Raw genomic sequence first — 13,402 nt, 5'->3', positions numbered from 1 at the left:
TCCAGTTAGAACAGAGATAGGGTTGTTGGTTAGAGGAAAGGTTTGCAGATTTATAGACAGCATAGATCTAACATAGTAAAGAATCTCTGGGAAACTGAAACCCTGCTCAGTTATCTCCCATACAGTTAGGCACAAAGCCCTGATACCTGGAAGAATTAAATACTTTTTAAAGCCAACATGTTTTTAAAAAGCATAAATACAGATATTTAAAACTGTGTAAAGAGAAAGGCTGGGATATGCACAGCAGTGGATCCATAACTATTATTCGTTGTTTTGAGATATTTTTTCCACTAGAGTGGAACCTGGGTGACAAATAGTCCAGAGCTGACCATCAGAAAAATAATAAAACAAAAATTGCCACTGCCAAGGTACAGCTTCCCTGGACACGAGGCCTGGCAGAAATTCTGCAAGTTCATGGCCAGCATTTCACCATAGTGAAATTCCGTTTTCAGCACATTCCTGCTTCTCGACATCCGAGGATCACACCAGCCTTGTGGACAAAGCAGGCCGGAAATTGGCAACCTGGCTGCAAAGGTTACTAACAAAGATCAGGATCTACTTCATCCATGACAAAGACAAGCAAGTGCTGAAAGAGGTCCTTTGGAGCGGACCACAATATGTACATCCACATGTAAAGAACTGGGGACAGAGTAGTAAGTGCTTATGGGAGATGCATTGTGCAATCCTCCATATGCCATTTCCAGGAGAAAAGTGAGGCAAGGAAAAAGGTCACATTATACTTATATAGGAGCTCGTACGCTAACTGCAACTGAAAATTTTGCTGTTCTCCTAGAAAACATGTCACAGCTTAGACATTGAAAGACCACAAGAGGACACTATGGTGCCACTTACGTTCAAAATTTATTTACTTCAAGGAACTTCTGCCTCACTTGCAAAATTACTCATAACTGTGATACGTGGAATAGCCATTTCTACAAAGATACCTTAATCTCATCTTTAAAGACTGAAAAGTTACTAAGTCTTTGAGATTCCCCCACCCCCCTCAATCAGATGCTGTAAATTCAAATAAGATCAAACTGGATCAAAGTTTTCTCCCCTAAACTTGTTAAATACTGCAGTAATTTTCAGGGTAGCATTAAGATGCTGGAAAAATACTACTAGTGGTTTGTTGTGTTTTTTTCTTTTTTCCCTTTTTTAAGGGATCAATTTTCAGTTCAGTTACATTTTTAGCATGGATAGATTTGTCATGGTCTATTTAATTTTTAATAAAGGGCTCAGAGAAGAAACTGAGCACAGGCCTAGACAAGATTGTTTAGTTGTTGAGTTTAACTACAGGAGGATACTCAGGAAAGTTAATGCAAATGGACTTTTCAAAGCTGTATTAAACTTTTTTCCAAATGTTTGTATTCCAGACTAAAGGGACCTTCTTTTGATTTGTCTAACAAAACCTGTATTAGCTTCAGTTTTAATCTTAGCTATTTTAATCTTTGTTTTGTTTCTCTGCAACAACCCACAGGGGAACTCGAATTCTTACTTCCTGGGCCCTGTGCTTTTCTTTCATTGCAGAACTGGCAAAAGAAATGCTTTATGAAAACAGTGAGACCAAGTGCTGAGAAAGGGCTTCAGAGAAAAACACCTACCCATTATACAGGGGAAAGAATCATCCTAGTGAAGTTTACAAAACAATTTGGGGAGAAGCAACAGAAACAGAGCAAAATTAAGTGCCCTCTCATTTGAGTTCTGATTGTTAAGGCTAGAGCCTTCATTAAAAGCAGCAGCATTTTTGTGATGTAAGCTAAACGCTGAACTTTGTTTACTTAGCTTTTTTTTTTTTAATGATTTGTTGACCCATGACAGAAGCAGCTGAACCAAATCTAGTATCTCTCTGAGGTCACAGCTTTAGGGAAGAGGGGTGGGTTGTTGCCTTTGCTTTGCAAGAAAAAAAACTTCACAGGTTGTAATAATTTCTCAAACAGTATACACACTGGGGAAAGAATTACCATCTTTGCAATTTGAGCGCGAGGAAGTGAAACAGGCTATGAACAGCTCATCTGGTAATACTGGACCAAGTGACTGAGAGGTTCTAGCTCAATCACCAAAGATCCTGGACATCTGTGAAATACAGAAATGGGACAAAAATGCTTCCCATTTTCACAAATTTTGTTTTTCCTCTGACAGAAATTACATAACGAACTTATAAATAAATATGAAGGTTAGTAAAAGCTTTTCCATTTCTCTGGTTTCAAAAGATAAAAAAAGAAAAATTATAGGAGCACCAAACACCCACCACCATCTCAAGTTGTTCTATGTAGATGTAAGGTTTGTAGGTAAGATATCAAGACAAAAATCAAGACCAGATTAAAAAAAAAAAATTCTTGAAATACTGACTCAAGCCTTCCAAAATGCTCCAAGAAGGGTTATCCAGTGTTGCAGTCTGTCCTGAAAACAGTTCAGCAGATCCACTAACATACTGCTCTGGGTCTGCAAGTTAAATCCAACAACTCTTAAGAATAAATGAAAGCCACTGTTAGTGGGAAGAATCTCCTAGTTATTTAATTTTTTGTAGTTTAGACATGTTACATTTTCAGAATTTGAAGCAATTCGATCATTTCCATATGCGTAAGTCCAGAGACGAGTGAACAGAGGAGCTGCTGCTTTCAATAGCAAATGGAAGAAATCCAAGTTGCTGCAGTCTCACTGCTTTTCTGCTCCTCCCCTCCACTAACACTGAACACGGTTAACCCAATCACTGACATGATCAGCAGGAAACTCATTTTTTGAGGGAGGAAAACAGTTTTCAGCTAGAGCCGCTCCCTGAACCAGCTTACCGTATAGTTACACAAACACCAGTGCTATCACAAGGGACAGGGGACACAACATGCAGCCAAGAAAAAGGGTAGGACTGCAGCAGCCAAAGTTGACACTGGCATAAACTGCTACATATATACGTTATTCCAGAAGGTGATGGAGATGCAGTGATACCCGGCTTTTCAAAGTTGATTCTGTGGTGCAGATGCTCACTGAACCTTATGTTTAAGATCAAACAGAAGTTAATTAACTTATATTTATATAGGTGGTTAGACTTAATGCATGATGTTTACTGATCTTGAAAAATAGCAATATGCTGGCATATTGCTTGAGCAGCTCAATGATATGCAAGAAGGAATGCAGATGTTAAGCACCGGCACAGTTCAGTAGTCCATATCCAATGTAAAACATGCAAAAGACCTTCCATGGCCCAAATGAGTCACCTAATGAGTAGAAGTTAGATACATGAACTGAACTACTCAGATTTTACGTAACAGATCAGCTGTATATGTTAGACCAGCAACAGACTTTTTAGGCTTGGTGTCTAGCATCACCACTTACCCAGATGAGACAAGTGAGAATTGAAGTTCTTTATTCCTGTGATGCTACAGTCCATTAGTCTGGAAAAGGATAGTACTGGGGGAAGGGCACTGGCATCAACCTTTTAGAATTAAATCAATAGTTTGCATCAATATTATGTCTGTAGTTTTTGGCTGTTCATATTACACATGTGAAAGCATGAGCCTTAGATTGTTAAAGATGCCTTGAAGTTTGGGTTTTATTTAGAAAATCAGCCTAAAGTACTTCATAGTACATCAATTTTGAGATTTACAGAAATAGTAATAACTATTTTCAGAATTCATGTTAGCACAACTCATTATTTAGAAGAGGTAGATAATGACTTGCATTCTTCCATTTGGCAGCCAACAAAGCTTATTACAAGTTGGTATCTCAATTATATCTTGTACTTCATTGATACCGCTAGCTATAATAGAATCTGTCAGTTGAGCTAGCATACATTTCAAATTACCAATGCAAATTGCTCTTATTAATTAGTGCAGGGCAAAGGCATTCAATTTCAGGATGAATTATTCTCTCCATTGGGAGGCAGAAATCAGAGCGCAATCATTTTATGCTTGAGCTGTTGGAAATGCAGTGTTGTGACTACTACTACAAGCTGCTGTCAGGAGGACTGGAGACACTAGCACTCAGACTGAAGGGTCACAATAGTTTTTCTGACAGCAGTCACAGCCATATCTTGCATGATTTTACTTTTGAAATGAGATGCCTTTCTACCATGTTTCAAGCTGTGTGATTTTGATCATTCAAGAAAAATAAACTAACTGCATCTATTACATAAACTAGATACCATATGTGTAATCATTGCACGATGCACAAGATTCCGTTTCTTGCTTGATGATTTTGCAGTCTGATGTTGGTTTCACACAAGCAGCTTATTTGAAGCATTCTGAATTAACATTGTAACTAGTAATGGAAAAAGCGACTTCTAGGTCATCACATATCTGTGAGAAATGCTGTGAAGTACAGATTGTCCTAACCATGGTGCAGGGAACCTGTCTAGTTCCCCATAAGCCTTGTTCTCTATGACTTGACTTGCTTGACCAAGTGATTTGCTGCAGGTAACACTGTCATCATGGACTCACTGCAATGGTCCAGTCATCCATGTTCCCTTTCCATAGGCACTTGCTTGGACTTCTCTACAGGTTAGGTGGTATCTGAGTGATGATGAGGCTGACTGCCTACATCCAGGATGCTCTAGGGTTAAACCTACCTGACTTTCTCCTGCCTGCCATTGGGGAGGCTACCTTCCCTGTGAAGAGCGGACCCAGAACCGTCATGATACCCTGGCCTTCCTTCTGCAGCAGAGTTGCATGGTTCTTTCAGGGTTTCCTGGAGTTCTGAACGTTTATATTGTTTTGTGAGATTACACCAGTATCCATTACACCAGTATTCCACAATTTTAAACAACATTTTATTAAATTTCATGTATATGTTTTGCCACAAGGTTACAAATTATTCATTGCACAAAGCAGCCAAACAAGTAAGTGCAATACACTATAGATAAAACAAGGAAATAAACTACCAATATCTATGGCATGGTGGAATCAGTCATATAAAAGTATTGTCCATATCTTTGAGAAAAGGAATATATTTTTAATCCATGCTGTGGTATGGAAAAAAAAGTAGAAATTAGCAGGCAGGAAAGCAACAACACAGTAGAAAGAAAAAGTCTGGAAGGAATAAGGAAGCATCTTACATTTCAAATATGTAATGAAGTTACTATCACAGTACTAATTCTGTGCAAAGAGACCATGGATGGCAGTTTTCCAATGGGTTATGAAGCTATTAGCAGAAGTACTGATGGGAAGTAAATATTTGCCCTATTGAATTAATCATTTTACCAGTAAAACAAGTTCTGATGCCAGTCAAGCAGTATCAGGAAGGTAAGACTTCTGAGTCAGTGCAGTAATTCCCCATTGTAGATGCATAACCAGGATCAGTATTTATTGAAAACTGTTCTTAAAAACTTGGCTTGTATGCAACAAGATTATTCAATGTGATTTGTAAAGAATTCAGTAAGTGGCAGTAGTATATTCAGAATATACTTGTCAAGGAGACCACCTTATCAGGAGAATTAATAAAGCTTCATTTTGAAGCAATAACAGAACAGTCTTCTTCCAGAAACCCTACTTGTACATGGAATGCAGAAATGGATGGCAGGAACAGTCTCAAGTGACTCTAGAAAACAACTGACTTGCTGTTTCCATTCTGTTCATGCTTAGTCTTGTCTTTCAGCTGTTAAATACTTTGTGTGTTTACAAATGCTGTCCTTAGATCAATTACAGGACTTTTCTTTTATTCTATAATAAGGCTAAATTCTGTAAATGTCATATCAGTAAATAAAAGCACATATCATGAAATAAAAATCACAATTAACAGCAAGTATCATGAGAAGGCATTTACTAGCAAGCACTGGGAAATGACCCTGCAAAGATGTAGTGCTGCCATCTTACAATTTCATCATGAATCTCAGGATATTTGATTAAAATTCCAGGTTTGAGCCATATTAGCCTACCAAAATAGGCCTATTGCAAAATATGCTCTTCTGTATAACAGTAGCCTCTAACCTCACATACCTTGTATATTTGAAAATGTGTTCCAAAGGCTGTAACAACAGAAGATTTATAAAGATTTCTTTCTAATCTCATGCCTATGAATCCTTTGACAATGGTCTGATTTTAGCCAGCTAGAATAAAAATAAAATAATGAAACTTGTTATTAGAAGGATCATTGTTTAAATGTGAAAAAGATTTCCCCAAAGCTGTGGAACATTCTAACAAAATTTTTATTTAAATACTAATTTTATACTGTTCAGACTGCAATAAAAATATCAGAACAAGATCTCACCCTCTGAGTAGCCAGAATTCCTGCTTTGTCCTGGCTTATTCTTGCTCCCAACTTCATGAACATGCAGCAAACTGCAGTCCCCAAATTATAGAAAAGTATCTACAGCATTGCCTGGTCACCTGTACCTGAGTGAAAGACACCTACCTCCACCCTTCAGTAACTCTCCAGTTGCCCACTGTCCTGGTCAGGGTTCAAAAATAAGAGTTTAGTACGGCAGGATGGATCCCTAACACTAGTGGTAGGCATGGAATCCGAACTGAAATAGCCATGTCATCCATCTTGTTGTCTTAAAAAAAAACAAACCACAAAACAAAAATGCACTCTTCTACATATACCAGGGGGGTGGTCTTCTCTGATTAAGCCATTGACTGATTATGAAAGTTGTATGATTTAACAAGAAGTAATATCTGAAAACATATCAGCACAGCTGTCTTAATCATATTCTCTAGTTCCTGTGTGGAACTGCTGATTCTGGACTCCAGTATTTATACCAAGTGCCACAATATGGATACCAAAACCATGTGTCATGTATTAGAGAATTTATTCATTAGATGTGAATAATTTCCATTATCAGTGTTGGTCCTGGTATAGCCAAGATGACACAGAATTTATCACTTCAAATTCTAAATGCTTTTGCTACAACATTTAAAATCTACATTAATTTTCAAGTACACAGGTGAATTTATAGAAATAATATAAAAAAATTTAGCATAGCTTTACATTAACAAAACCCAAAAAAGATAACTAGTTGCATTGCAGATTACTCCATATAGCTCTCTCTAGACTCCATAGGTCTTATGATTCATAATACAGTATTAAATATGATACAATTACAAGTGTCAGACTAAAAGGTTGTGCAACAGAAGGAAATCCAAAGGACCTGGCTGTCTGAAGCCGATGATTACGTAGGTCTAGGCGACAGGAATTTTTTACTTCTTCTTGCGGAATTTCACTTTCACCTACATCCATTAGTCCACTAATGTTCCGCACCTAGAAAAATTCAAAAGGTTGCCCTGAAAGCCAGACTGGCACAACAGCAAAAAGCTTTATGCAGCTAGGAAATTCAATGCTATTTCAAGTGAAGCACCTCAAACTATACTGCAAAAACACATCTGAATGTGAGGAAATCAACATCATTATCCTGATGTTTGCATTCCTGTGAAACACTTCCCAGAATTCAGTACAGATACATTACATGCAAGAGTAACAGGTCTGGCTCCCTTCACATATGGATGCATTAACTTAAGCAAACAAACTAATGAGCTTTCTTCCCCGAAGTCAGCTCACAGTCTCAAGACAGCGCTTCAAACATCTCTAATTTAGAAGGAAAAAAATTACTAAATCTCACAGATCAGTTAGGTGTGATTAATTTCAACCTCTTCATAATGTCAGTCTGCTACATGTGCAACTCAGCATTAGGTAGATATTTTGGCAGATTAACTGGAACAGTACAAAATTCCCGGATTTCTGTTCATCTAACACCCCAAAAAGGCAACTAGAAGAAAGATCACTGTGAAATATATGTTGTCTATAAGGCTTTGTATATAATATCTACTTACTTATCCCTGTAAATAAAAACAGTAGGAGGCAAGCAGTTTGCCAGTTTCAACAGAGGCTTTTGAAAAAATTACCATTTAGGGCGTCCTTACCCTCACATAGTCTCTCTCCTTCCCTCATCCTTCTGGACTAATTTCTACCACTTACACTTAAAGCTCTTTGTGATCTAGTTGTTATGTTTATGGCTTGTTAGTGATCTGGTCATGGCAGGAGCCTTTTGGATAGCAGCCCAATCCCATGACAAGACTTAAATTGATTAGCAGGAGTCAGCATTCCTTACTGCACCAGCAAACACAGCCAGACTGTGACGCTAGTACGTCCGCAGTTTCTCCAAACCATGAAGTGATTCTATTTAGAAGTCAGTGATGTGTACTTATCAGATTACCAGAGAGAAAAAGTTCCAAAGAGCTCTGTCCACTCTCTCTCACTTGCCTTTATTCTGCTAACATTCTCTTGCCATCTTGGTTTCTTTCCCAGCATTTGGAATTATTGCATTAAGTGTTTACATTCCCTTATAGCTCTCTCATTGAGGGGGGAAGGGGAAAAAAAAAACACCAGGCAGCAAGGCACCAACAGTTCCTCTCTCCCTCTTAGTAAGAATCAAGATTCAGTTTAGTTTTTAATCTTACATTTTCCACTTCCCTGAAGACACGGAGAAAGTTCTCCCTTAAGACCCCTCTCAGTTCAGTTTCATTCCATCCTCTTCTAAGAAGTTCCTCAATCAAAGAAGGGTATTTAGAAACATCTTCCAATCCCTCAGGGAAACTGTTGGCAAGAGTCACACAAGAACATTCAACACACATCACTGAAAAAATGTAGAAAAAGATTTTTAATTAGTCTTTTTCTCATATTCACTTTTGGAATGAGTTCACTTTGGACCCAATTCTTCCTCTGAGAAGTTAAAAAAAATAATTAAGAATTCAACTGACATAAACAGAAGCAAGACTGGGACACAATGAAAGGCTTTTTCTGCACAGAGGATCCCATTAGCAGAACAAAACTGTGTATTCTGGATGAAGATGCACTTGTGTATAGGCAGAACAACAGCATGGAGGATATTAAAACAAAACAAAAGAAAAAAAAAAACAAACTCATGTATGCATTAATCCACTCTTTATATCTGGCCTTTAGAGTAAGAGGAAACAGTTGCATCACAGATGGAGTTGGTGCAATCCACTTGTATAACTGAGAACAAAAGGGAACCTGCAAACACATGATGAGCTAAGAAGCTGCAGGTAATTTTGTGTAGTCTGTTGTTTACAAAGTCATTTTTCCAAAGAAAATACAATTAGAATAATAATATTGTTTTGAATTCAGCAGTTTAGGCAGTGAAAAGAAAGCTATTCAAAACCCTCTACTGAAGAAATTACAAGAAGCAAAATTGACCTATGTCTTGTGCTAATTCTTATCAGAATAAAAAGGAATTAGAAGTAAGAAGCTGCAAAACCTGCCTTAAACAGCAGTTTTAAATTGTATTTCCATGAGTCTTTGACTTTGTTTTGAAATATATTTTCTGTTATTTTTCTTTTCTGTGGAGGTGTGGTGATAAGCATATCTCAAGAAATCTGTGCCATTACTTCCTACCAGCATTTAGGACCTTAACAACTCCACCACCAATTAAACTGATGGTCTTTGTGAAAATGCATGCAATAAAATGTGTCCTTTTATTGCAAACTGTGTTTTTATTTTGGAGATTATAGTTTCAGAGCTATGATTAGCTAACACTCATGGGAGCTGACACGCTGTTTTTGTGGTCTTACTTTACAGATTTGAGTCTGACTGTGACTTCCATACCCAAGTGTGTCTGACCCCAGAAAAAAAAAAAAAAGGAGGAGATGAAGATTCAACAGAAAGATAAAAAGCAAAAAAAGGTTTAGGGTTATGCCAGCAAATGCCACCCTATCTGCATTTATTTCCTGTGCTGTAACAACACTAGCCCAGGATTGAGTGCGAGAAGTTATGTTGTAGGCGGTTCACCATGCTCTGCTTGCCTCAAACACTTCCCAAGCCCCAAAAGCAGGAGTGGTTTCACAGCCCCAAAACACTTTGGACTTTCCACACTAGAAAGTAATAGTGGAGGAGAGAGTTTTGCAGCATCTCCCTGGGCTAACCCATTCACCATCTAAAGGCTGAGGCAGCTTTTCCGTCATTCATCTTTGGCTTCTGGAGGAAAGCACCCTCTATCACTGTTTTTGTGTGCACAAACCACTGCCTAGAACACACAATTGCAGAGTTCACAGGGCATTAGGATCCGTTTCCACATTTGTAGCACTGCTTCATACAGTTCTAAAAAGGAATCATTGTGCCCCTCTTTCATAAAACTTGTTTTAGTACTCATCACAAGACAACTCGCTACAACTCTTTTAGTCTGCCTTCTTTTTTCCCCCAAAGGAATCAGAACCATCATAACTTAAGGAGCAGATGTCAATGTATGTACAATTTTACTAACCGTTCCACTCCATCATAGTCACCACCAATTCCTATCGATTCTGAACCTGCAATTTTCTTTATGTGGTCAAAATGATCTGAAAGAAAATATCAAAGAAAACAATATCTAAGCATCTGGCAAGGAGAAATAATACAGTTCAGACATATTGGCACTAGGCGACTATGCTCCTTAATCATGGATTCTTAATCAAATCCTTTTAAAAAAAAGTCAAAAGACATCCTGATAATACAGGTTAAAATTTAATAATGCAGTTGATGTATTCTGGATATTTACTGATGCTTAACTAGATGTTATCTATTATTAAGCACATCACGCAGCAATCTTCAAAATAACAGCTACACTGATGAGATGCAAATTAGGAAAACAACACGATCATCACAGCATGTTAATTTCCAAAAAGTAGCCCACATATACCAACAAATTTTTCATTACCCATTACATACCTATGTTTTCCACTCTTAATTACAAAGGTTTAACATGTTTTCCAGAAAGTAACAACTACTTTGGGATTAATGGTTCTTGGCTCCATTTGGGAGCATCATGTCCTCCATCTACACCTTGTACCTCTTGTTATTGTTTAATGAATATTAGCTCCAAAAATACCTAGAGCTGGGGTAAGGTGTGGAAGGGAATAAACAAGCAGTATAATTTACACGATCTCAAAAATGACACAGACACCAGGAAATTCATAGAAGCCACCCACAAAAGCTACAGTGTATTAACTTCAAACCTGCAAGGGTAGCAACATTAACAACTTTTCTGCCACAGGCCAGTACATCTGCATTGAAAGTCACCAAGATAATTCCCTTGTTCTTTTTCTGAAAGATATGAAGAGACACGTGATGAGTGGACACTTGTGTGTTCTACAAACCTCACGGGCATCTCATATAGATCCTTCTACATCCATCCATCAGTGAGCATAACAACACTCTACAAGTCAAAGCTCAGATGGCAACACAAGGCTTTGCCTCTCTGTCCTTTAACCTGGATTCATTATAATCTCACGTAGCCTGAATCAGTAGAAGTCCAGTGACTACGTCAAAAAAACTCAACCGGAATTTCAAAGTATTTGCAAACACTTCATTTTTGTAGCCAAAGGCAAAACACAACCCAAAGAAAATGTCTCAGAAGCGAATGTGTAACTTGCTGCTCAAGGATCTGCTTATAAATCCAATTCAGAGATGAGAAGGTGAAAAGTAAACACCACGACTTGAATGCACAAGTTTGCCTCAGACTAGCCAAACATTGCCATTAAAATAAAAAACAACAAAAAATGACAACAACAACAAAAAAACCCAGAAAACCAAACCAACAAAACCAAAAGAACAAAACCCCCAAAAAAACAAGAAAACCAAACCCAAAAACCATATCGCTCACCAGTTGCTGGAGGATATCATCAGGAACATTTCTTGAGTGATTACAAACAGAATATGCTGACGAATGGCTGAAAATTACTGGTGCTTTTGAGATATTCAGCGCAGCTTTTGCTGTGGAATATGAAGTATGAGATAAATCTATCAGCATACCCAGGCGATTCATCTCCTTTACGACTTCCTAAAGCAAATTTACAGACAACAGTGTCAGTATTAAGTTTCCTTAAAGGAAACCGTTTAGCTGACATATGTAAACAGATAGATAAATTCTGCAGCTGTCAGCTAGTCATAAACATGCTGTGCCTGTATGGCTTTCTATTTACCTATTAATTTAATAGTAATTTATTCACTCACAAATAACTAGCACACCACCACATGCTCAAAACTTCAAAAACTTAGTCAATCCAAAGTAAGTAATTTGAACTGCTATTCACATCCCACTACTTCCACATATTCCGCATATTCATACATCTGATCTGTATTAAAACAATTGTTATAATTAAATCTAGTGCTTCTTTTACCCTACAGAACATCACAGGGAATTTGGTTTGACTGAATCCTGATCACCTCCTAACTATCAAGAACTCCCAGTAATTATTTTTTAACGTCAAGTTGCTTTTGAAAAGATAAGGCCAGAAGTTGTTAGTTGCATGAGAGATTGCTTAGATTAGCATTCGAAAGAGATCCTTACTTGGCCAAACGCAGTAAGACCAGTAACACTAGGATAAAAGTTGTGTATTCCTTTAGATGACGATTCAGACCTTAAAAAGGGAAGCGAGGGAGGAAAAACATAATATTATTCTGGAGACTACAATATCAGCAACTGAAACTTCTTATGCTACACACAATAACAATCATTACCATGTCACAGCCAAATGTAGGGATAATGAGCTACATAACACATATCTTGTTCACACAGTGCTTTTTATGTTCACAACTGTTTTCTGGACGTTATGCCTTCAGGTTCAGTACTGTTGTATGTTTGTGAAGCAACGCAAGACAAGCAAAGAGATGCTTGTCAGAAATTTTCTAATTAAACAAACGTTCATCAGAGAACAAAGATACACTGAAATGTCAGTTACCTGTCAGCCGGAGAGCCTGCTTTTCAGCCCTCTCTGCACAAAATTCCCCTTTCCCTGAGTCAGTACAAAAAGGAATTTTGTCAATCCAGCAAAGAGTAGGTGCTCATATTCTGATACAGGAGCTAAGTACCCATCTCTGTAGCTGCATATGGGACCTGCACTTTTGAGCTGTCCAGACAGGACAGCATTGAAGGCTGCTGACTGCTGAGTTCTTACATAGCATTTACCCTCTTTTATCTACATCATATGCATTTTTAGTACTTTTTTTTTTTTGGCCTGTTTTGCCCTATGTAACTTTCCTAATAAAGCAAAGGGGTTAGCAATTTTACCATCTTTGCGTTGTTAACAAGATTTAAAAGTTCCCAATTTGTCACCATAACAAGCAACTACATAACAGATCCTTCAGTCTCCCACTTGACACATGGCAAGTGATTTACCCCAAAAACCTATCATCCTTGACTTGGTTCAGAGTCTTTCACAGGTGAACTCTGTGCCTGAATCCATATTTTCCCCATCTTGGAGCTGCCACAACTTTGCATTAGACGGTCACACAAAAACATGCACATTAGTTACCAAGGTGTATTGCAGGAATGTGTTAAAGTCATGTAACGAACACCCAGGTCATAATACATCCTCAATGTTGCCAAACTGCTGTCAATGGAGTGACCACCTTCTATTCCAATCAAACATGCAATCCTTCTACTGTCAGAGATACCTAGAAACAACAAAGGAAGATAATTCCA

General features: G+C 37.8%; 1 protein-coding gene across 11 annotated transcripts in view; it reads right to left on the bottom strand.

Annotated features, from left to right (window-relative positions):
- Positions 1-4,761: 4,761 nt before the first annotated feature.
- The window catches only part of LOC140657052 (dipeptidase 2-like), a 53,651-nt gene continuing 45,010 nt past the window's right edge, over positions 4,762-13,402 (bottom strand). For 9 of the 11 annotated variants that reach the window (XM_072873529.1, XM_072873522.1, XM_072873526.1 and 6 more), the window contains 7 exons: positions 13,233-13,374; positions 12,269-12,338; positions 11,582-11,758; positions 10,935-11,022; positions 10,205-10,280; positions 8,385-8,520; positions 4,762-7,188 (listed from right to left, as the gene is read on the bottom strand). In XM_072873529.1, coding sequence (XP_072729630.1) covers positions 6,994-7,188; positions 8,385-8,520; positions 10,205-10,280; positions 10,935-11,022; positions 11,582-11,758; positions 12,269-12,338; positions 13,233-13,374 — 884 coding nt within the window. In that variant the 3' untranslated portion in view covers positions 4,762-6,993. Of the gene's footprint in view, positions 7,189-8,384; positions 8,561-10,204; positions 10,281-10,934; positions 11,023-11,581; positions 11,759-12,268; positions 12,339-13,232; positions 13,375-13,402 lie in introns of those variants that run through there. The other 2 variants (XR_012044199.1, XM_072873531.1) reach the window with 2 other exon arrangements.

The sequence above is a fragment of the Ciconia boyciana genome, chromosome 9 (genome assembly GCF_034638445.1).
Source record: "Ciconia boyciana chromosome 9, ASM3463844v1, whole genome shotgun sequence".
Taxonomy (NCBI): Eukaryota; Metazoa; Chordata; class Aves; order Ciconiiformes; family Ciconiidae; genus Ciconia; species Ciconia boyciana.
This window is presented reverse-complemented; position numbering and strand designations above follow the sequence as displayed.